Source organism: Sus scrofa, chromosome 4, assembly GCF_000003025.6.
Source record: "Sus scrofa isolate TJ Tabasco breed Duroc chromosome 4, Sscrofa11.1, whole genome shotgun sequence".
In the NCBI taxonomy this organism is placed as follows: domain Eukaryota; kingdom Metazoa; phylum Chordata; class Mammalia; order Artiodactyla; family Suidae; genus Sus; species Sus scrofa.
This window is the reverse complement of record NC_010446.5, coordinates 77153214-77174492: the sequence shown is the minus strand read 5'-3', so window position 1 is coordinate 77174492 and position 21279 is coordinate 77153214. Positions and strand designations below refer to the sequence as shown.

At 45.1% G+C, this 21279-nt stretch overlaps 1 protein-coding gene across 1 annotated transcript in view; it reads left to right on the top strand.

Annotated features, from left to right (window-relative positions):
- The window catches only part of RGS20 (regulator of G protein signaling 20), a 43275-nt gene that overhangs the window by 10717 nt on the left and 11279 nt on the right, over positions 1–21279 (top strand). Inside the window, exons 2-3 of the mRNA XM_001927277.5 lie at positions 16334–16482; positions 19858–19944. Of these exons, the coding sequence (XP_001927312.2) occupies positions 16334–16482; positions 19858–19944 (236 nt within the window). The remainder of the gene's footprint in view (positions 1–16333; positions 16483–19857; positions 19945–21279) is intronic.

The window sequence follows — 21279 nt, the reverse complement described above, 5'->3', positions numbered from 1 at the left end:
GCCTTTTAATGCATCCCTTAGAATGGGGGTTTTATTCCTAAGTCTCTGTCTAAATGCCTTATGTCGTCTCACAAAAAGAATTAAATGGCTCTGGTTCCCTACGAAGAGTCCAGAATGCATAAACACACGTGTGTAATACATTTCAGTTCACTGAGATTTTTTTTTAATGTTAGATTTGCTTGGTCAGCATACCTAGTTATTGGTCACTTCATGCCAAAGCGGTGGGGACCTAAAATTTAGGACATATTTTAGTGCAAACTGTAGAAAAGCAACGCCTTGAGAAGTAGAGGTTCTCACGCACACCCTAGCAACAGCAGACTATCATGCCATGAACTCGTCCCCCAGAGAACCGTCTTGGGCTCATGAAGCAGTGTGGAACCCAGGTAACCATGTGCCCAAGTGTCTATTAGCCTCTTCTAATGAGCAGCAGACCTGCTGGAAAAAGGACTCCAGAGGCCCCCACTGATGGGTGTCCCAAAACAGCGGCAGCCTGTCTAACTTTGGCAGCGCACAGCTGGGGCCCCAGCGCTCTGCAGGGAGCGGGATGGACCCCCGACTGGAGCGGGATGGTGCAGACTCCAGTCCGCGTGGGTACGGCCCTGCAGGTGCATATAAGTAAGGTGTGATTTCTGCTGCATTTGCCCCTCCAGACGGAGGGGAATTTGTACATCCTTGGCAATTGGGAGAAGGCAGGCTCCGATTTGGGGTGTGGATTGTATTCTGGTGTCATGGATTGCTGCTGCAGGCCACAGGAGGAGACTCCCCTGGTCTGGATTCTGTTTTATTTATTTATTTAATCTGTTTGTCTTTTTTTTTTTTTTTTTGGTCTTTTTGCCATTTCTTAGGCTGCTCCTGCAGCATATGGAGGTTCCCAGGCTAGGGGTCAAATGGGAGCTGTAGCCGCCAGCCTACACCAGAGCCACAGCAACTCGGGATCCGAGCCGCATCTGCAACCTACACCACAGCTCATAGCAACACCGGATCCTTAACCCACTGAGCGAGGCCAGGGATCGAACCCACAACCTCATGGTTCCTAGTCAGATTCGTTAACCACTGACCCATGACGAGAACTCCTGGATTCTGTTTTAAAACTGCCCCTGTGGTGGAGATCTGGGGGGGAGAGTGGGGGAGGATGGGGTGGATTTGGAGAGAAGTCAGCAAGCTTAGCAACGAGTGAGGGGCAGAGAGGAATCCAGGTGACTCCTCGGATGGGTGGAGGGGGTGCTGTGGACGGATGGACTGAAGCCAACTGGAGAGCCAGAGTGGGGCCTGAGTGGGGACAGGCATCCCTTTAGACACCAAATCTGAGGCATCTGCAAGGGCTCCAGTTGTGGCACAAGGAGTCTGCTGGGTGAGTAGGTTCGGAAATGAGGGAAGCAGGCTGGGCTGGAGGCAGATGTGCAGTCTGTGCTGTGGTGTACTCAGCTCTCAGGGCTTGTGGCGGGAAATTGCTGAGCCCCTTCAGTGGGATGTAAATGCCACAGAGACCTGCACCTCTTTTTCTCGCAGTAAACAACCTCCTGCGCATTTCTGTATATTTACCACAGCTAAGGCACCGGCCCCAATCTAGACCACTGCCCATTTTTCTATGACCTGTCACTTGGAAACGTTTTTATATTTTTAGAAATGGCTTATTATTTATTTTATATAGAGATTTATTTATTTATTTATTTATTTATTTATTTATTTATGTCTTTTCTTGAGCTGCTCCCTCAGCATATGGAGGTTCCCAGGCTAGGGGTCTAATCAGAGCTGTAGCCACTGGCCTACACCAGAGCCACAGCAACGCAGCATCCCAGCCACATCTTCGACCCACACCACAGCTCACGGCAATGCCGAATCCTTAACCCATTGAGCAAGGGCAGGGATCGAACCCACAACCTCATGGTTCCTAGTCGGATTCGTTAACCACCACTCCACGACGGGAACTCCATAGAGAGATTTATTTTGAGGAATTGGCTCTCACAGCTGGGAAGCTTGACAAGTCAGAAATCTCCATGGAGGAAGCTGGCAGGTTGGGGCCTAGGGGACAATTGCAGTTCTGGCTCCATCCCTTCTAGCGGGGTGGGGAGGAGGGGGGAGGGGGGAGGGGAAGGGCAGTAACTCCAGAACTGCAAAAGGGAAGGAGGCCTGGAGGGCAAGGTGTGGGGGAGGGGAAGAGCTTCCCTCCCTCTCTGGGTGCCCCACCCCCAGCTCCTCTAATGCAGAAGCTCAGCTCTTACCTTCTTTAATTGTTAGGGGGAGGGAAGCAAAAGAAGAATAACATTTCATGACACAAAAGTTTTAGGAAATTCTCATTTCATTGTCCCTAAATAAAGTTTTTATTGGACCCACACCCCAAGCGTTCACATACAGCAGGATGCCAGTAACAGCTTTTGCACTGATGGAGACAGAGTTGACAGCGGCAAGGAGCCCAGAAAAAGCTACCGTATTATCTGTGGTCCTATAGGGAAGGACCTCTGATCCATAACCGAAGTGTCAGTGTGGAGTATTACCAGGTTCTTGCAGAAAACAATCTAAATGAAAGTAAGTTCAACCCATAGCAATGTCATTTCTTACAGAAATAGTGCACTCTCAAGAAAAAAAATCCAGAAGGCCAGACCAAAAATCCAATTAAAGACAATCTCCCACAGGAAACAAAATCAAAGGATCTAACTTGTTTTCCTTTTGGCAGCCACCATTTCAGCATCTAGCAATTTTGTACTAAGGGAAACTTAATGACAATTAATAAGCCCCAAAAGTCCTAATGAAGACGGGCCAGAGGGAAATGATACACAAAGCTTTGATGAGCTCAGATGCTGGAGGCTTTTAGGGATTCAAGTTACTCAGAGCCAAAAAGCTTTACATAGGATGGGAGCTTGATATTTCTTTTTTTTTTTTTTTTTTTTTTTTTTTTTTGTCTTTTTTGTTGTTGTTGTTGCTATTTCTTGGGCCGCTCCCGCGGCATATGGAGGTTCCCAGGCTAGGGGTTGAATCGGAGCTGTAGCCACCGGCCTACGCCAGAGCCACAGCAACGTGGGATCCGAGCCACGTCTGCAACCTACACCACAGCTCACGGCAACGCCGGATCCTTAACCCACTGAGCAAGGGCAGGGACCGAACCCGCAACCTCATGGTTCCTAGTCGGATTCGTTAACCACTGCGCCACGACGGGAACTCCAAGGGAGCTTGATATTTCTTATCATTTATAAGAGGAGCATCATCACAGGTGAAAATTCTAGCTAATAATGGACAGCGCAAAGTCTGAATAGCCAACACTACTATCCAGTAAGGGATCATGGAGAAATTTCTATGGGGAAAAGTAAAATTTGTGAAAAAAGAGAGAAAATTAGCCCAGACAGACCTGTAAGGAGTAGAAAAGTCTAACGAAACTTTTTGTTCCTGGGGCCAGGGATCGAACCCACACCATAGCAGCAACCCAGGCCACTACAGTGGCAATGACAGGTCCTTAACCCATCGTGCCACAAGGGAACGCCAAGTTAGTTACTTACGAACATGCCTTTTTGTACCTTTTTATCATCCCTAATTTGCATGTACATTAATACAGTTCAGGAGTTCCCATCATGGCTCAGCAGGTTAAGAACCTGACTAGTATCCATGAGGATGCGGGATCAATCCCTGGCCTCGGTCAGTGGGTTAAGGATCTGATGTTGCTGTGGCTGGGGTGTAGGCTGGCAGCTGCAGCTGCAGCTCCAATTTGACTCCTAGCCTGGGAATCTCCATATGCACCACCTGTGGCCCTAAAAATAAATACATAAAAAAATTTTTTAAAGTAAGTCTCATTTGCTCTTATCAGTATTTCAGGCACGTTTATAGACGTGTGAATTTGTAGAGGATTTAAATCCACATGAAATTTCAGTTCACATTCTTAGGGTTTCACTGAAGCATGCATAGTTCACAATACCCTCCAAGCTCTAGTTTTATTTACATTTTTCAAGCCCAAGGTAGAGACGAAATATGAATGAGACGGAACACAGAGCTTGTGCAGCCTTAAGTGCACGTAGCCAGTCTTCTCTATGAAATAAAACCTGAAATATAATTAGTTACGTTTTATGCATATTTGTTTCTCGGGAGGTACTCTGGGAACCCACTTCTCCACTGTTGATTGTACAGAGGACAGAATACAGTAATTCTCTGCGCCAGAGAGCACTCGAGTGCTTTGAGCCAGGGAGAGAGCTTGCGTTCCAGACCTGATGCTAACCTGTGTCATGAGGGAGAGCTGAGACGCTCCGCCTGGTGTGGTCGCCTGGAGTCTCCACTGCAAGGTGACGTGCAGGGAAAGGACTTCTGTGGCGCTCTTTCCCCAAATACACACTTTCACGCTTCCAGTAAATACCCTGGTTCTCGGCTCTGATGTAGCATTTCCTCCAGGGGCTGGGCACTGTCCCCACACAGACCACACCCCAGGGCTGTAGAACACTCTTGTCTCAGCTCCTAGCATCACCTCCCTGCTCTGCACACACGTCGCCACCCCCACTGCAGCAGCCTAGTCTCAGGTCCCTCCTCCTGCTCCCTCGAGTATGTTTCTTTCTTTTTCTGATGCGGCTTGGCTTTCAGCCACGGAATACCTTTGTCACGCCCAACAAAATGAAGATCCCAACTAAAATGAACTTAATGAAGCAGGAAGCCCAGCACAGGCAAGTGACTTAGGTAAGGTCGCTGAGCCCACCTTACTTAAGCATTGCCGTCCCTTCAGCATTCCTCTCAGTCTACCATACTGCTTTAAGGTAAAATAACAGTGGAATTCCCTAGTGCTCAGCAGGTAAGGATCCGGCATTGTCGCTGCTGCGGCTTGGATCATTGCTGTGGCATAGGTTCAGTTCCTGGCCAGGGAACTTCACATTTGGAGGACATGGCTAAATTTTTTTAAAAATTTAAAAATAAAGTGAATCAAAATAATGGTGTTTTAAAACAGATTGACAGAAATAGACTCATAGAGATAGAATTCAGACTTGTGGTTCCCAAGGGGGGGTTGTGAGGAGGGACCCAGTGAGCAGATACAAACTACTCTATTTAGGATGAATAAACAACAAGGACCTACTGGAGAGCACGGGGACTACTGTCAACAAAAGCTGTCCATGTAACTCTCCAGCCAGGTTTATGACCGCGGCGTTGCTTACCTGCCCTCCTCGTGAGTCCCTGAGTAAAAGCTTGGCATTTTTTTTCAGCATTTGGGAAACCAGGAGACTAAGCACCAGGAAGGGTGTTGAGAAGGCCCCCTTCTACCATTTCTCACAGTGTGGTGTTGACACTGCCCAGGGCACAGGGACTGTGCGAAGCCTTTGCAGTGACACCTTGTGCCTATGGACACCAGATTTAGTCAAAGACCCCTGCAGGAAATGCATGCCATCTCAGCCACTGGTTTTTGGTTTTTTTTTGGGGGGGTTGTCTTTTTGCCTTTTCTGGGGCCGCTCCCGAGGCATATGGAGGTTCTCAGGCTAGGGGCCTAATCAGAGCTGTAGCCGCCGGCCAACACCAGAGCCACAGGATCTGAGCCAAGTCTACGACCTACACCACAGCTCATGGCAACATCGGATCCTTAACTCACTGATTGAGGCCAGGGATCGAACCCACGTCCTCATGGAGACTAGTCGGGTTCGTTACTGCTGAGCTACAATGGGAACTCAGCCTCAACTTTTCAACTGTCCAAAATGAAAACGTTTGCCGAAGCACCTTCATCCGGAGGTCAGGTTCCTCCCCACCAAGACGCACCACTTAAATGCGCTTCAGAAGGAGGACTGAAAGAGAAACCACACAGGGGGTGGGGGTGGGGAGGCATTTATAACTTTTTCTAGGGCCCAGAGTAAGCGCAGAGGCAGAGTGATGGACATGGCCTTTCCTGCATGATGCAGGGCCTGAGATGGGGACAGGGCCGTGCACCTGGAAAGAGAACAGGGCATAGGCTGTAGACACCTGGGAGGCAGGAGTTGCTTTGCCAGGAGGTGGAAGTTGAAAAGTCACTTCAGGCTTTCTCAGGGGGCTGGAAAGATGTCACACCGCTCCCAAGGCCCAGGAAGCAGGAGGATGGGCAGGTGTGTCCGGGGGAAAAAATTTTGATTTTAGACATTAACTTTTCCACATTGCAAATATTTCATCCTGTTTTTTCTGTGATTTGCAGCGATTGCTCTGAAATTCTTCTTAGAGAGCCTGTTCCCTGCTGTGATGCACTGAAAAGCTAGCAAAAAGTCTCACCCAAACCTGGCCCGTTCTTTAATGACTTGAAGATTGCCTAAGACAACCCCACAGACAAAGATTAAGTGTTCGGTCCTTTCAGAGGTGCCCCAGGCTGTGTAATCACGGACGGCCTTTCTATGGTTTCCTTGAGAAACTCCCGTGGCTTCTTGGGGTAAGGAAAGCCTTGAGGTCAGGGTTTCAATCAGTACTTCTTTAATTGTTGACTGGTATGAAGAAAGGACAAGGAGACGCATGCATCATTTATGAATTTCCTTCAGATCATAATTTCTTACTATTCTTAATATTTCCTGAAGGCAATTGCAAAACTTGAGTTATACAGTATGTTCATTTAGGAACAGCAGAAGAAAAAGACATTTATATCATAGTTTTAAAACCTTGGGTGGCTTAAGTTACAAATTTGGCAACAGTTAGATAAACAACAGTAAAGATTTCCATTCAACATCACTGAAAAACAGATGGTAATATACTTAAATAGTTCTCTTAAAGGTAAGGGTACGAGTAAGCATCCATCTGGAAGTCATTATAATACTAAAAAGTCTATTATTAAGTTTTAGTTGACTTCCCCTACTGGAACAGTGTACCAGCTTCTTCCGTAAATAGTTCCGAATTTGTTCAGACAGTAAAACCAAAAGACCGAAAACTGTGAAAACTCAGTTTTACACAGAGGAAGAATTTAGATCTCCCACGAAAACCCACTAGTTACTAAAAACTGTTAGCTTTCTGGGTCCTACAAAGTGGAAGTTACAGCTTTGATTTGATTTGTGCTGAAGTCAATGCAAGGAATTCCGGCTCTTCATTAATATTTCATGAACCAGAGTGAGCTGGACTTTCTTCTGGTGGTGACTCTGCCACAGGGTAACGTGCCAGCATTCTCGGACTTAAAATCGGCTTACTCCAGGATCCAGCGGAACAGTGGAAAGAAACGTCGCTGTTGACTGGATTCAATTTATTTCCCAGCCGCTAATAACAGCTGGGAGCAGCAGGCAGGCAGAGGGCCTGTTTGTGACTTAACTGGCATCAGGTGACCAGTGTTTATGCTTAGAGTGGGATTCAGAGAGCTGTGTTCACTTGCTGCTATTTTCAGAGCTAAACCCAGGGAGAGTCCGAAGTGAAAGCCGCCCTTCTGCTTTCAGTTGGTCTGTTTTTCACACTTCATTGTTTCTTGAATGAAAGAGAAAAAGCAGCCAAAAAAGACTTCCTGTCGAGTCACCAGCCTCAAAGCCCCACCTCCTCAGAAACCTCGCTCCAGGGTCTGGACACCAGCTTTAGCATCCCTCCAGCCTAGTACCTCCCTCCCTTTAACCGGTCCTTTCCCTACTGGGTACTGATTTCTCCCAGTTCTGGGGAGGGGGAGGCTGGGCTGAGAGGCTCCTGGGTCACAGCTTCCTCTAGCCTCAGCCCTGGCTGAGCACCAGGCTTCAAGCCAAGCCTGCAGGAGTCCCCTTTTTCTCCACCAGCTCCCACGCAGCACCCCCTGGATGTGATCACAGGCAGGTGGAGTGGGCGCAGAACATGTAACTAACGGGAACCTCAGAAAAATCATCTTGCATCCAGGCAAAAGAAGGTTAGTGAGAGCTTTCCCAGGCTGAGGAAATTTAGAAGCTGAAGGACCCAAAGGAGACTAGAATTAGGGGGCCATGGTGCTAAATACTCAGAAATGATACTGCAGTTAACAAGGAAATGACAGCGTCTGCGGATGCGGCCTAACACAGGATGTCCGTGGAGTAGGGCCCATCTTAGCTGCATGTTGCTCCTGAGGCCAGGGGAAGCTCAGAAGGCAGTGAAAGAAAAATGAACAGATGTGGCCCAGGAAGAAAGGAACTTTGTTCGTAATACAGAGCAGCAACAAAGAACTGGTCTTTTCAACAGACTCCAAAAAACACTGGGCGAGGTCTTTATAGAGGACTGAGTAAAACGAACGCCCTCGCACAGGGTGAGAGGGAGCCGGCCACTTACTGTCCAGGAGAAGGTTCCTTTTCATTTATTGGCTAGGAAACTTGTGCAAAGAGAAACTTCTCCTTACCAACCATGGGTCACCATGAAGTAACATCTGTGTAGGAAAGATGGGATGAAAACCCAATTCTCATATACGCATGACCAGGTCCCTTTGCTGTACAGCAGAAATTGACAAAACATTGTAAATCAACTCTAATTTTAAAAATGATTTTAGGAGTTCCCATCATGGCTCAGTGGTTAACGAATCTGACTAGGAACCATGAGGACACAGGTTTGATCCCTGGCCTCGCTCAGTGGGTTAAGGATCCGGCGTTGCCGTGAGCTGTGGTGTAGGTTGCAGATGTGGCTCGGATCTCGAGTTGCTATGGCTCTGGCGTAGGCCAGTGGCTACAGCTCCAATTAGACCCCTAGCCTGGGAACCTCCATATGCTGCGGGTGCAGCCCTAGAAAAAGACAAAAAATAATAAAATAAAATAGATGTAAAAAATTATTTTAAAAAACCCCTCAATTCTCTGTCCTTGTTTACCAGTTTTCAAAATAAGTTGGTTGCCTACCATTTTCTAAAAGTAACAGTGGGCATTTTAGCATCCCTGTGAAGTCCTGGATTTACACACATCCCGTGTTTCAGAGCTTTGCAATTAATGTTCCTGTTGATCCTTAAACATTCCCATGCTTGGCAGGGGGCAGCCTGCCGGATCCTTAACCCACTGAGGGAGGCCAGGGATCGAACCCACATCCTCTTGGATCCTAGTCGGGTACTTGGAACCTCCCCAATCTTGCTGCCAAGATTGGGCTGTGGCTAGAGCCTGGGAAATTGCTTCTCAAAGTATTTTCAATGAACAGGTCATTGCAAACCGTGGTTCTCTGGGCCTAGAGTGTTCACATGAACACTCTGCTTTATGGTGGGTACCTGCTTTCCTTCCGGAAGTCTGGAACATTCTAGCCAGAATATGCCTATGTAACCAGCCTGGACAGAAATCCTGTATGATGAGTCTCTAAGGGGCTTCCTGGGCAGACATGTCACCCACCTGTTGCTGAGTTTTTGTTGCTGGGAGGAAAATAAATGTAGCTGTGTATGGACTTTGACTATTGAGTTTAAGTTTACCAGAAAATAAGTCACTTTTCTGAGCTAATTATGGTTATGGTAACATGTTTTCTGACTAGTTACTGCTTTCCACTCCCTATTACGCAAAGATTGAGATCAAAATTAGGAATTCGCCTTGGCTTTTACTTGAACTTTGAAAGAATTTTCTTCAGTGCTGGGTTCCTAGGAACGGAAAAGCCATGTCTGTGTAGGATTATCTCTTAGTTAAGATCTGAATATTTAATAAACTGCCAACCTGTTGTTCCCATTTCCTCAAACTGCCATAAATCATAGATCGAAGCTTCCAAGGTCACAGACACCGTTGTCACGTTCATCTAACTTCTGAGCCTCAGGATCCTCAAGCAAAGGCAGCCAGTTTCTGGTGCATCTCTCATGCATCAGGCGTGAGTCACCCCAAAGACCCTGATACTGTGCCCAGCAGCCTGAGCCAGATACACACCCAAGGAATAGGAGATAAGTGTCAAAGGAGCGCCGATTCCGTGTCACGTAGAAAGAGCAAATGGGAAGGGAATGTGGGTGGAGTTCTCCCACACGTGTGATGGAGACATAGGAAGAGATGCATGCAGCTTGTTTGGCTAATCAGACCCCATATCAGTGTCTGAAAAGCCAGCTGAACTAATATACACGACAGTGGCATATTTTTTAAAGCTTGCAAATAGCATTCATTTAATGTTATTAGTCTTCATATTAATTAGCTATTACATTTAAAAAATTAATTTTCAAGAGTTCCCTGGTGGCTCAGGCGTTAAAGATCCAGTGTTGTCACTGCAGCACTTTGGATCACTCCTGTCACTCGGGTTTGATCCCTGACCCAGAAACTTTTGCATGCCATAGGCGTGGCCAAAAAAATTAGTTCTTTACAAATATTTAGTGAGACTAAGTATGCAAGCCTTCCATAAGCAACTATATATTTGCTTTTTGAACATGCCTGCACTAATTTAAAGCATCTTGATCTGACAATTAAGATGACTAACCCAAAATACAAAAGAAAAAAAAAAACTAACCATGATAAGTTTCAATAAATTTGAAAACGATGAAATGAATGGTTGTTTTTTTTTTTTCAGAAAATGAAAAATACCATCTTGACTCAGAGAGAGGAAGAAACTGAGAACAGAAATCAAAGAATAAGTTGAGGGAGTTGCCATTATGGCTTAGCAAGCTAAGAACCTGATATAGTGTCCATGAGGATGCAGATTCGATCCCTGGCCTCACTCAAGGATCATAGGTTGCAGATGCGGCTCAGATCCTGTGTTGCTATGCCTGTGGTGTAGGCTAGCAGCTAGGGGTCTGATTCCACCCCTAGCCTGGGACCTTCCATATGCTGCAGGTGTGGCCATAAAAAGAAAAAAAAGAGTAAGTTGAAAACACAGTCAACAGGCCACTCCTGAAATGTTCTGGTAACTTCACTGGCAAATTCTAAATATCTTCAGGGGAAAATTCCTTAGAAGAAAAGAAAGAAAGATAGATTTTAAAGTTCTCATAAAATGCTGCAAAATCAACTTCAGCAGTATAATAAAAGAATAATCATCTTTTTTTTTTTTTAAAGGGCTGCACCTGCGGCATATGGAAGTTCCTGGACTAGAGGTGAAATTGGAACTGCAGCTGCAGGTCTACAGCACAGCCACAGCCACGCAGATCTGAACCAAATCTTCAGCCTACACCACAGTTCAGGGCAACACTGGATCCTTAGCTCACTGAGTGAGGCCAGGGATCGAACCTGCCTCCTTATGGATACTAGTCAGGTTTGAAACCCGCTGAGCCACAACAGGAACTCCAAAAATAATCATCTTTTTAAACCTAGTAAGAGTTTCCTTAGTAAGTTAAGGGTGATTCAGCATTAAGAAATGCATTAAGTGTGATTCCCTTCATTAACTGTTCAAAGGAGGTGAGTCATACGATCGTTTCAGTAGATCTTTTTTAATGTGATACAATTCAACATTTTAGAAACTTTATTAAGGAAAATTTTCAAGCACAGATAAATGTAGAGCAGAAAGTATAATGAATGCCATGTGCTAATGACAAAACTTCAACCATTGTCAACACTTTGCATATCTCTATAGTCATGTTTTATTAACACTTTTACCTTCCTCTCAATCACTCCCATTTCACCACAGCTCAGCAAGGCCTGGGTATTGGTGACCACTCCCACCGCTAAACACCCCAACACTAGTCACGGAGTAAAAGCCATGCCTGTTGACTTAGAATTATGATAACTGAGAAATGATAGCTTGTTAGTAAATTTTGTAGGAATGGCATATATTTTGTATCCTTGCTTATTCAAAGCATTAAGATTCTAAATGGTTTAAGATGTCAAAGTTAAGGAACCATGTGTAAGAATTTCAAGGAAAGGGAGTTCCCATCATGGCGCAGTGGTTAACAAATCTAAGAACCATGAGATTGCAGGTTCAATTCCTGGCCTTGCTCAGCAGGTTGGGGATCCAGCGTTGCCGTGAGCTGTGGTGTAGGTTGCAGACTCGGCTCGGATCCCGAGTTGCTGTGGCTCTGGTGTAGGGCAGTGGCTACAGCTCCAATTGGACCCCTAGCCTGGGAACCTCCATGTGCCTAAGGAGCGGCCCAAGAAATGGCAAAAAGACAAAAAAAAAAAAAATTCCAAGGAAACATACAAGAAATTGTAATGATATTTAGGAGGATAATTAAATAGATTATAGGTCCAAGTTGAGACTCCACAAAGATGAGCTGAGACATAGAAAACTGAGAAAAGAAATGAGGAATTATAAATTAGGACAATGGTTACATCCCAGGATTAATCCAGTACAAACAGCAGAAGATCGTAATCCTTGAACAGTATTCAATGCGGAAGAACACACTGGAGAAACATGTTACAACCGTATGCAGTGCTGCAAATTTCAACACAGTCTCAGCAACATACACGTCTGGTTTTATCTAATAAAAGACTTTCATATTCAAAAGAAGACAGTGATTATATATATATATTTATATATATAATCTTTTCCAGCAACCATCAAAAAGGTATAGGGTCATCAAAAAAGTGAATGGATAAGCACATTGTGGTACATCTATATGCAAAGGAAAACTGCTCAGAAATGCAAAGGAACGAACTGCTAGTTCACACAACAATCACAAAATTAATTATCCTGAGTGACTGAGTGAAGGAAGCCAGACCAAAAAAGAGTAGGTATTGTGTGATCCGGTGCTTCTAAAATTAGAAGATGCAAATTGATAATTAATAGGAAAGAGCAGACCAGTGACTGGGGGAGGCAGATGCAGGAAGGAGGGGAGGACACGGGTCCCCAAGGGACGCGAGGAGACGTGACCTTGAGGATGTGGTCCCGACCAGGGTGGCGTTTTCGCAAGTACATACATGTGCAGTTTACTGCATGTCATAGACCTCGATAAAGCTGTTTTCCAAAGTGTGTAAGAACAGATTTGGGTGGGGTTTTCCTCTGATTTCTGAAGTCTGTCTTGAGTCGTGAGCAACCTTATGATGCTCTCTAAGAATTTGCTCACCAAATCATTAAGATTCTTCCAGGTATAGTCAGCCCTCCGCATCCTCAGATTCTGCGTCTGTGGATTCAACCAAGCTCAGATTTAAAACACTCGAAAAAACATTACAGAAAGTTCCAAAAATCAAAACTTGAATTTACAACTATTGCATGTGCAATGATTTACGTGGCATTGACCTTGTATTTACAGCCTTTTAATTACCATTTACATTGTGTTAGGTATTACAAGAAATCTAGAAATGAGTTAACGTGTACGGGAGGGTTGTGTAGGTTACATGCAAACACCACACCATTTTACGTAGGGACTTGAGCATCTGTGAATTTTGACATCCTGGGGGTCCTGGATGAGTACGGAGGGACGACTATATTTACAAAGAAATAGGTAAACACAAACAAAATCTGCTAACTAATAAAGTAGGCTGGAACGACTTCTACCATGTATATAAGAAAACTTGTTTAACTTGGTAAAGTTATCTTCTCCTAGAACCCTCCAACACATATCACACATATGTGCAAACTTTTGCCAGTTTTCTCATGAAAGTCATGAAGAAAAATGTTCTTTTTTAAAAAAAAAAAAAAATGTGTATGGCCCTATGCACTGATGTGGAAGTGCCTTGGCCAGGGATTGAATCCAACCTACCCCAGATCCTTTAACCCACTGTGCCAGGCCAGGGATTGGACCTGCACCTCCGCAGCAACCTGAGCCGCTACAGTTGGATTCTTAACCCGCTGTGCCACAGCAGGAACTCCAAAAAGGAAAGCTCTTGCTAGTGTTTCTATTTTCAATATTTACTGAACTTCCTGGCCAATGAAATAAGACCAAAGAGAAGATGTTTGTACCTAGAAAAGGGACAGAAGGTAAACAGGTAGTGTAATTATTTAGCCACAGTATGGCCCTCTAATTAGAAAATGAGATTCTGGGAGTTCCCATTGTGGCGCAGTGGTTAACGAATCCGACTAGGAACCGTGAGGTTGCGGGTTCGGTCCCTGCCCTTGCTCAGTGGGTTAACGATTCGGCATTTCCGTGAGCTGTGGTGTAGGCTGCAGATGCGGCTCGGATCCCGCGTTGCTGTGGCTCTGGCGTAGGCGGGCAGCTGCAGCTCCGATTGGACCCCTAGCCTGGGAACCTCCGTATGCCGCGGGAGCGGCCCAAGAAATAGCAAAAAGACAAAAAAAAAAAAAGAGATTCTAACAAGAGAATTAACAAAAAGACTGCTGGAACTAGTAAGAGAATTCAACAGAGAGGCCGGAGAGAGTGTCCTTAGCTTCCTGGATTCCAAAAGAACTCTTTTGAAACATGGAGGTGGGAGGGGGTATTTACAACAGCAGCAAAAATTGATCTACAAAATGTTCAGGAAGAGACCTATTGGAATATACAAGTCCTGTTTTAAGAGCACTCTTAAATTATACACAAGACAGGGTTTAAATGAATAGATATTTCATGTCATGCTTGGGGAGACCCAGACTTGCAAAGATGCTGGAATAGGAGTCCCTTGACATTACCTCATCACGATCCTTCCTTCTTTGGAGAAGCAACTGGGATTTTGTTTTTAATGAGGCAAGTTGCATCAGTACCTCGTAGAAAATGAGTTACCTGGAGCATCTTCTGCTGAAAGTCTTTTTGTTTGGAGATGGGTGTTTGGAGATGGGGCTGGCTTGTCCTTGGCCCTCCGTGTCTTGAATGAAGTGAAACCAGACTCTGGCTCCACTAAAATGCCAGTGAGAATGTGATGCCCAGGGGAGCTGGTCTTTGACCCCACCCGGGGACATTAAATGGGGTCCATTTGGAAGGCTGGACCACTCTGGCCAAACACTGTGGATGAGCATTCTGAGTGTTATTCTGGCTGTGGATGAGGGACGTCCCTCCGACAAGGCTCCCACTCTGTCCTGGGATGCGGGGGGATCAGTGGTGTCTCTGTAGCACCAGGACGCAGGTTCGATCCCTGCCCAGCACAGTGGCAGTGTAGGTCACAACTGCAGCTAAGATCTGATCCCTGGCCCAGAAACTCCATATGCCGAGGGGGGGAAAGAAAAGGGCCATCAGCCCTGATAGGTACCGTGAAACAGGTGTCATTTCTCATAAATATTTCCAATAAATCCAAAGTGCTCCTAATCAAAATTCCCACGCAGTACTGACTGGCTGATTCCAAAATTCAACTGGAAGAACAAACAGGCCAGAACAATTAAAAAAACTGGGGGGGGGGGTTTACTTGGTAAAGAGAATTTAACCTACCTGATGTGAAAACATACAATAAAACTATGATAATTAGGGAGTTCCCGTCATGGCGCAGTGGTTAACGAATCCGACTAGGAACCATGAGGTTGCGGGTTCGGTCCCTGCCCTTGCTCAGTGGGTTAAGGATCCGGCGTTGCCGTGAGCTGTGGTGTAGGTCAAAGACTCGGCTCGGATCCCGCATTGCTGTGGCTGTGGCCCTGGCGTAGGCCGGTAGCTACAGCTCCGATTCAACCCCTAGCCTGGGAACCTCCATATGCCGCGGGAGCGGCCCAAGAAATAGCAACAACAACAACAACAACAAAAAAAAAAAGACAAAAAGACAAAAAAAAAAAAAAAAACTATGATAATTAAAAGTTCAGTAGCATATAAGTAGGAATTGATAAATTTAATGTTGGAATAGAATAAAACATTCAGAATGTAATCCCAAAGGCCTATTTAAAGTTCTTTCACGTGGCTTTGAGATATATATATATCTTAAATATATATACATTTTTTGCTTTTACTCCAGTAACAAATTCAATGAAAGAATCAAAGGTAAAAGTGGACTCGGTAATTTCTTGTTTCTTGTGCTGTGTTTATATTTCTTTCAGTCGTTCCTGTAGTTCTCAGGAAAGGGTAGGACTGAAAGGGTTTCTGATGGTGCATTGTCCTCCAAAGTGGGCCAGGGCACTGTCCCTACAGGTGGCAGGACAGGTCTGGGCCACTGTCCACCTTGGTTTTCTGGCCTCGGGCAGCCACGGCCCAGTGGTCACTGCAACTGCCCTGGGGACTTGAGCTGTTGGGGAAATATACTTATTGTAGGTCCCTGACAGCTGAGGGATGTGAAGTCAGCGTCTGTCTCCTGCACTGAACTGTGTGCCTTAGGGACCTGCTGTGCGTCATTTACTCCTAGAATTTATCACAGTGCTTGGCAGATTCTAGCCAGTGAACATCGTTTGGCAAATGAATGGATTTGAAGCACCAGCTTTTACCAGAATTAGCAGAAATGACCCGGATGGAGTCACACTGCATTTTCTCAAAGAGCCTAAAAACGGATGGGGGGTATCTCGTCGTGGTTCTGCAGGTTAGAAACTGACTAGCATCCATGAGGACACAGGTTCGATCCCTGGCCTCGCTCAGTGGGTTAAGGACCCAGCGTTGCGGTGAGCTGTGGTGTAGGTTGCAGTCGCGGCTGGGATCCTGTGTTGGCTGTGGCTGTAGTGTAGACCGGCAGCTGCAGCTCCAATTGGACCCCTAGCCTGGGAGTTTCCACGTGCCACGAGTGGGGCCCTAAAAAGACAAAAATATAGAGAGCCTAAGACGGACTCTGGGCCTTTCGTGGCGCTAACTCTGCCCCCTTTTCTTTCCCTCGTGCAGCCGATGGGGTCGGAGCGGATGGAGATGCGGAAGCGGCAGATGGCCGCATCCGCAAAGCCCTCATCCCCGGGCCCAGGCCAGCCCCGCGGGGGGAGCCGGGGCTCCAATGCCTGCTGCTTCTGCTGGTGCTGCTGCTGTAGCTGTTCGTGGTAAGGTTTGCAGCTTTTTTATGAATGCTCTCCCGGTTGGCAAAGGGTACCCCCGAAGCGCCAGCCTGTGATGAATGCCACAAGTGCTTTTTGAGCAAACTGCTGTATGCCCGACTCTGATTTGGGTTCTGTGAAGGCCAATATCGATAAAAACAAAAACAAAATTAAAAAATGTAAAAAACAGGAAGAGGCTGCATCCTAGCTCTGGGGAGGCTAATAGTCAAATCCCTGAAAGCAGGCTAACACATGTCAAGGAACTGAAGAACCATCTAAGGCAGCTGGTGATCGAATATTAATATTTGGGCACAATGGATGGTCAAAAAGGAGTGCCTTGAGGCCCGAGTTGGTGATGAAGACTTTGTGAAGGACTTAGAATTTAATCTGAGTCTTAAAGTTTAGGATGATGGGGAAGGAGCCAGGATTTTATCTTCTGCTGCTGCTGTTTTGTTAATTTTATTTTTTAATAAAGATGCCAAAATATATGCTTGACAGAGAAAAAACCTAAAGATATAAGCTAACTTACTAATAGGAGAAGAGTCACAATCATTGCTTAAAAAAAAGAGATAGAGGAGTTCCTGTCGTTATGCAGCGGAAACGAATCCAATTAGGAACCATGAGGTTGCTGGTTCAATCCCTGGCCTCACTCAGTGGGTTCAGACTCCAGCATTGCCGTGAGCTGTGGTGTGGGTCACAGACGCAGCTCGGATATGGTGTGTGGCTGTGGTGTAGGGCCAGTGGCTACAGCTCCAATTTGACCCATAGCCTGGAAACCTCCATATGCCATGGGTGTGGCCCTAAAAAGACAAAAAAAAAAAAAAAAAAAAAAAAAAAAAAGAGAGAGCCAGGGCTTGACCATTTGCCTCACTGTTGAAAGTCTGGAGAAATGTCTGTGACTTACACCCCAAAATCACAGGACCGTTGGGGTGGCTTTCTGAAATCTTGGCTATGAAATGTGCTTGGTGCCAACCAAATGTGTGCATAGTTTTAGGCAATTAAATTATGCAGTCGTTTAGTCTTGGCTGCCAGTGGGATTAAGAGCCCACCCTCCAGTGAAAATTGTAAAGCAGTATATAATTCAAAGATTCTGGAGTTCCCGTCGTGGTGCAGCGGAAATGAATCCAACTAGGATCCGTGAGGTTGCAGGTTCGATCCTTGGCCTCGCTCAGTGGGTTAAGGATCCGGCGTTGCTGTGGCTTTGGCTTAGGCCGGCAGCAACAGCTCTGCTTAGACCCCTAGCCTGGGAACCTCCACATGCCGCTAGTGAGGCCCTAAAAAGACAAAAAAAAAAAAAAAAAATTTCAGTTATTTAAAAAAGAATAGACATATCTATAGAGACAGGAAGTGGGTTAGTGTATGTCAAGGCCTGGGATACTCGGGAGATAGCGTATAATGAGGGGTGACTGCCGCAGGTGTGGGGGGCTTCTTTTTTATTTTGGCCACACCTGCAACACGTTGAAGTTCCTGGGCCTGGGATCGAACCCTCACCACAGCCGTGACCCAAGCCCCTGCAGTGATAATACTGGATCCCCAACCTATTGTGCCTCAAGAGAGCTCTGGTATGGGACTTCTCGGGGTGATGAAAACGTTCTGAAATTCATAGCGAGGGTTGTACAACCTTGTGATTTTGCTAGAAACCACTGAATGGCACACTTTAAACAGGTAACTTAATGATGTGTAAATGATGGTTCAATAAAGCTATTAAGAAATTAATAGCCCTTGCTATGGGTGTGGCCCTAAAAAGACAAAAAAAAAAAAAAGTTCTTATAAAAAAAAGAAATTAATGGCCTTCATAAGTACAAATAAAGTTAGAAGTTAGAAGATGAGATGGAAGTAAAAATTCCACTTATACAACCACAAAAATACTTGGAATAAATTTACAAAGAAAGGCACACAAGGTGCAAGAGGAAACCAACTCTTGAGAGATATCATACACAGACATTGAAAAACTTATGGTCTCCAGAGGAGACAGTTTGGGGGATGGGGGGGATGTGCTTGGGTTATGGGATGGAAATCCTGTGAAACTGGATTGTTATGATCATTATACAACTACAGATGTGATAAATTCATTTGAGTAATTTTTAAAAATAATAATAAAAAAATAAAAATAAATTAATTTAAAAAAGAGAGAGATATCATAGAGGTTTTGCTGGTACGCTTTCCTGGTTTTCTCTCATACTTTTGTGTGTGTGCCTGTAAATATGTAAAACCTCCATTTTCACTGGAAAACAATGTCTGGAGAATGCGTACCTTTTGCAAGGGGTGGGAAATGAAACCCCAAATTCCTGAAAACCTTACCTTTTTACTACTTCCTCATGGACATGTTTTATGAAAATTATTATTCTCAGTGTAAACTTTCAATTAGCATAGACCACAGCATTATAAATAGAATTTATTTTGCTAACACTTGGTTTTCTTAAGAAAACAATGCAGTGTCATTCTTTTCAAGAAAAGAAAGGAGTTCCCATCATGGCACAGTGGTTAACGAATCTGACTAGGAACCATGAGGTTGCAGGTTCGATCCCTGGCCTCCCTCAGTGGGTTAAGGATCTGACGTTGTCGTGAGCTGTGGTGTAGGTCAAAGACTCGGCTCGGATCCCGCATTGCTGTGGCTGTGGCTCTGGCGTAGGCGGGCAGCTGCAGCTCCGATTCAACCCCTAGCCTGGGAACCTCCATATGCCGCAGGAGCGGCCCAAGAAATAGCAAAAAGACAAAAAAAAAAAAAAAAAAAAGAAAGAAATATTCTTTTTTTTTCTTCCATTTTAGGGCTGCATCCACAGCAATGGAGGTTCCCAGGCTAGGGATCCGATCAGAGCTTTAGCCGCTGGCCTACGCCACAGCCACAGCCACAGCAATGCGGGATCCGAGCCGAGTCTTTGACCTACACCAAAGCTCACGGCAATGTCGGATCCTTAAGGCACTGAGCGAGGCCAGGGATCAAACCTGCATCCTCCAGGATCCTAGATCCTAGTTGGGTTCATTAACTGCTGAACCATGAAGGGAACTCCCGAAATAATTTTTTTCTTACTTTTTTTTTTTTTTTTTTTGCTTCTTAGGGTCGCACCCACACCATGTGGAAGTTCTCAGGCTAGGGGTCACATTGGAGCTGCAGCCATAGCCACACCAATGCGTGATCCAAGCTGCATCTTCGACCTCCACCACAGCTCAGGCCAACCCTGGATCCTTAACCCACTGAGCGAGGCCAGAGATTGAACCCGCATCCTCATGAATGCTATTCGGCTTCGTTACCACTGAGCCACAACAGGAACTCCACGAAAGAAATTCTACTTGCTAAGCTGAGTTCCCTGAAGTCCTTGTGAAAACACCCTCCTTGATGCAGAATGATCTCCACTGACACATGTGTCCTGTTTCACGCAGCTTCACCGTTAGAAGCCAAGAGGAACAGAGGCTCCGGCCGGCTTCCTATGAACTCAGAAGGGCGGATCTTCCCACCTGTGAAGAAAGGTAGACTCTCACATTGTTGAGCTCAGTAAATGGACAGAAATGCCAACCTTACTATTTTTTTCTACCAGCTCTATTGAGATAAAATTGACGTCCAGCACCATGTAAATTTAAGGTGCGGAGGACAATGACCTGACTTATATCCACCATGAAATTATGCCCACGATACATTTAGTGAACACCCATCATCTCAGAATTCCTGACCCGATTTTTTTTTTTTTTTTGGCATTATATGTTTCAATAGAACACACAGTTTCACAGTTTCTCTAACTGCAGTTTTATCCTATCAAATCCTAATGTGGCATCACATTTTCACTCTGTAGAGTTCTTTTGAATTCACTGTGTGGCCAGGAGAGAGATCAGTTCCATTATTCATCTCTTGCCTGTTAATTGCAAATATAAATTGATGCCTCTTGGCAAAACAGATGACATCATTGTATTTTTATGTGATGTCCTTTTTAAAATCAAACAACATAATGACACACAAGTTGAGTTTTCAAGATGATTTTAAGTCTATTTTTTTCTCAACTATAAATTGGTACTTTAGCTAATGTACTATTTTTATGCATTTTGAAAACAAAGTTGGGAAAAATACAAATTACTTTCCATAATGCCAGATTTCAAAACTGTCTTTTTTCCTTCCTGTATTGTCAATGGATTCATTTTCACTTACCTATTCTTATACCTCTTCTTTGTATTATGTCTATATAATTGCAGATACTGGACAAATATAGTAAAAACATTGTTTAAATAGATCTTGTACTGAACTTATTTTCTTTCTTCCTTTTTTTTTTTTTTTTTTTTTGTCTTTTTGCCATTTCTAGGGCCACACCCGTGGCATATGGAGGTTCCCAGGCTAGGGATCGAATTGGAGCTGTAGCCACCTGCCTACGCCCAGAGCCACAGCAACTCGGGATCCAAGCCAAGTCTGCAACCTACACCACAGCTCACGGCAACGCCGGATCCTTAACCCACTGAGCAAGGCCAGGGATCGAACCTGCAACCTCATGGTTCCTAGTCGGATTCATTAACCACAGCACCATGACGGGAAATCCTGAATTGCTTATTTTTGAAGGGGGAAAAAAACAAGAAACCTAAAAGTGTACTGAGGATATTTTCTTCATTCTTTATTTATTCTTACCCAAACATTGAGGTCTGGGTATTAAAATCTTCCACAGTTCATGAGTCTGTTCAGCACAGCTTTTATCTTACTTCTTGCAGCTCTGGGTCCTTCTGGAGCCTGAAAGCTCACATCTGTTTGCATCCACCATCTGCCACGGGCACTTAGCAGGCACATTCTGCCTCTGTCTGCCTCCAAGTAAAACGGGGATGATAATA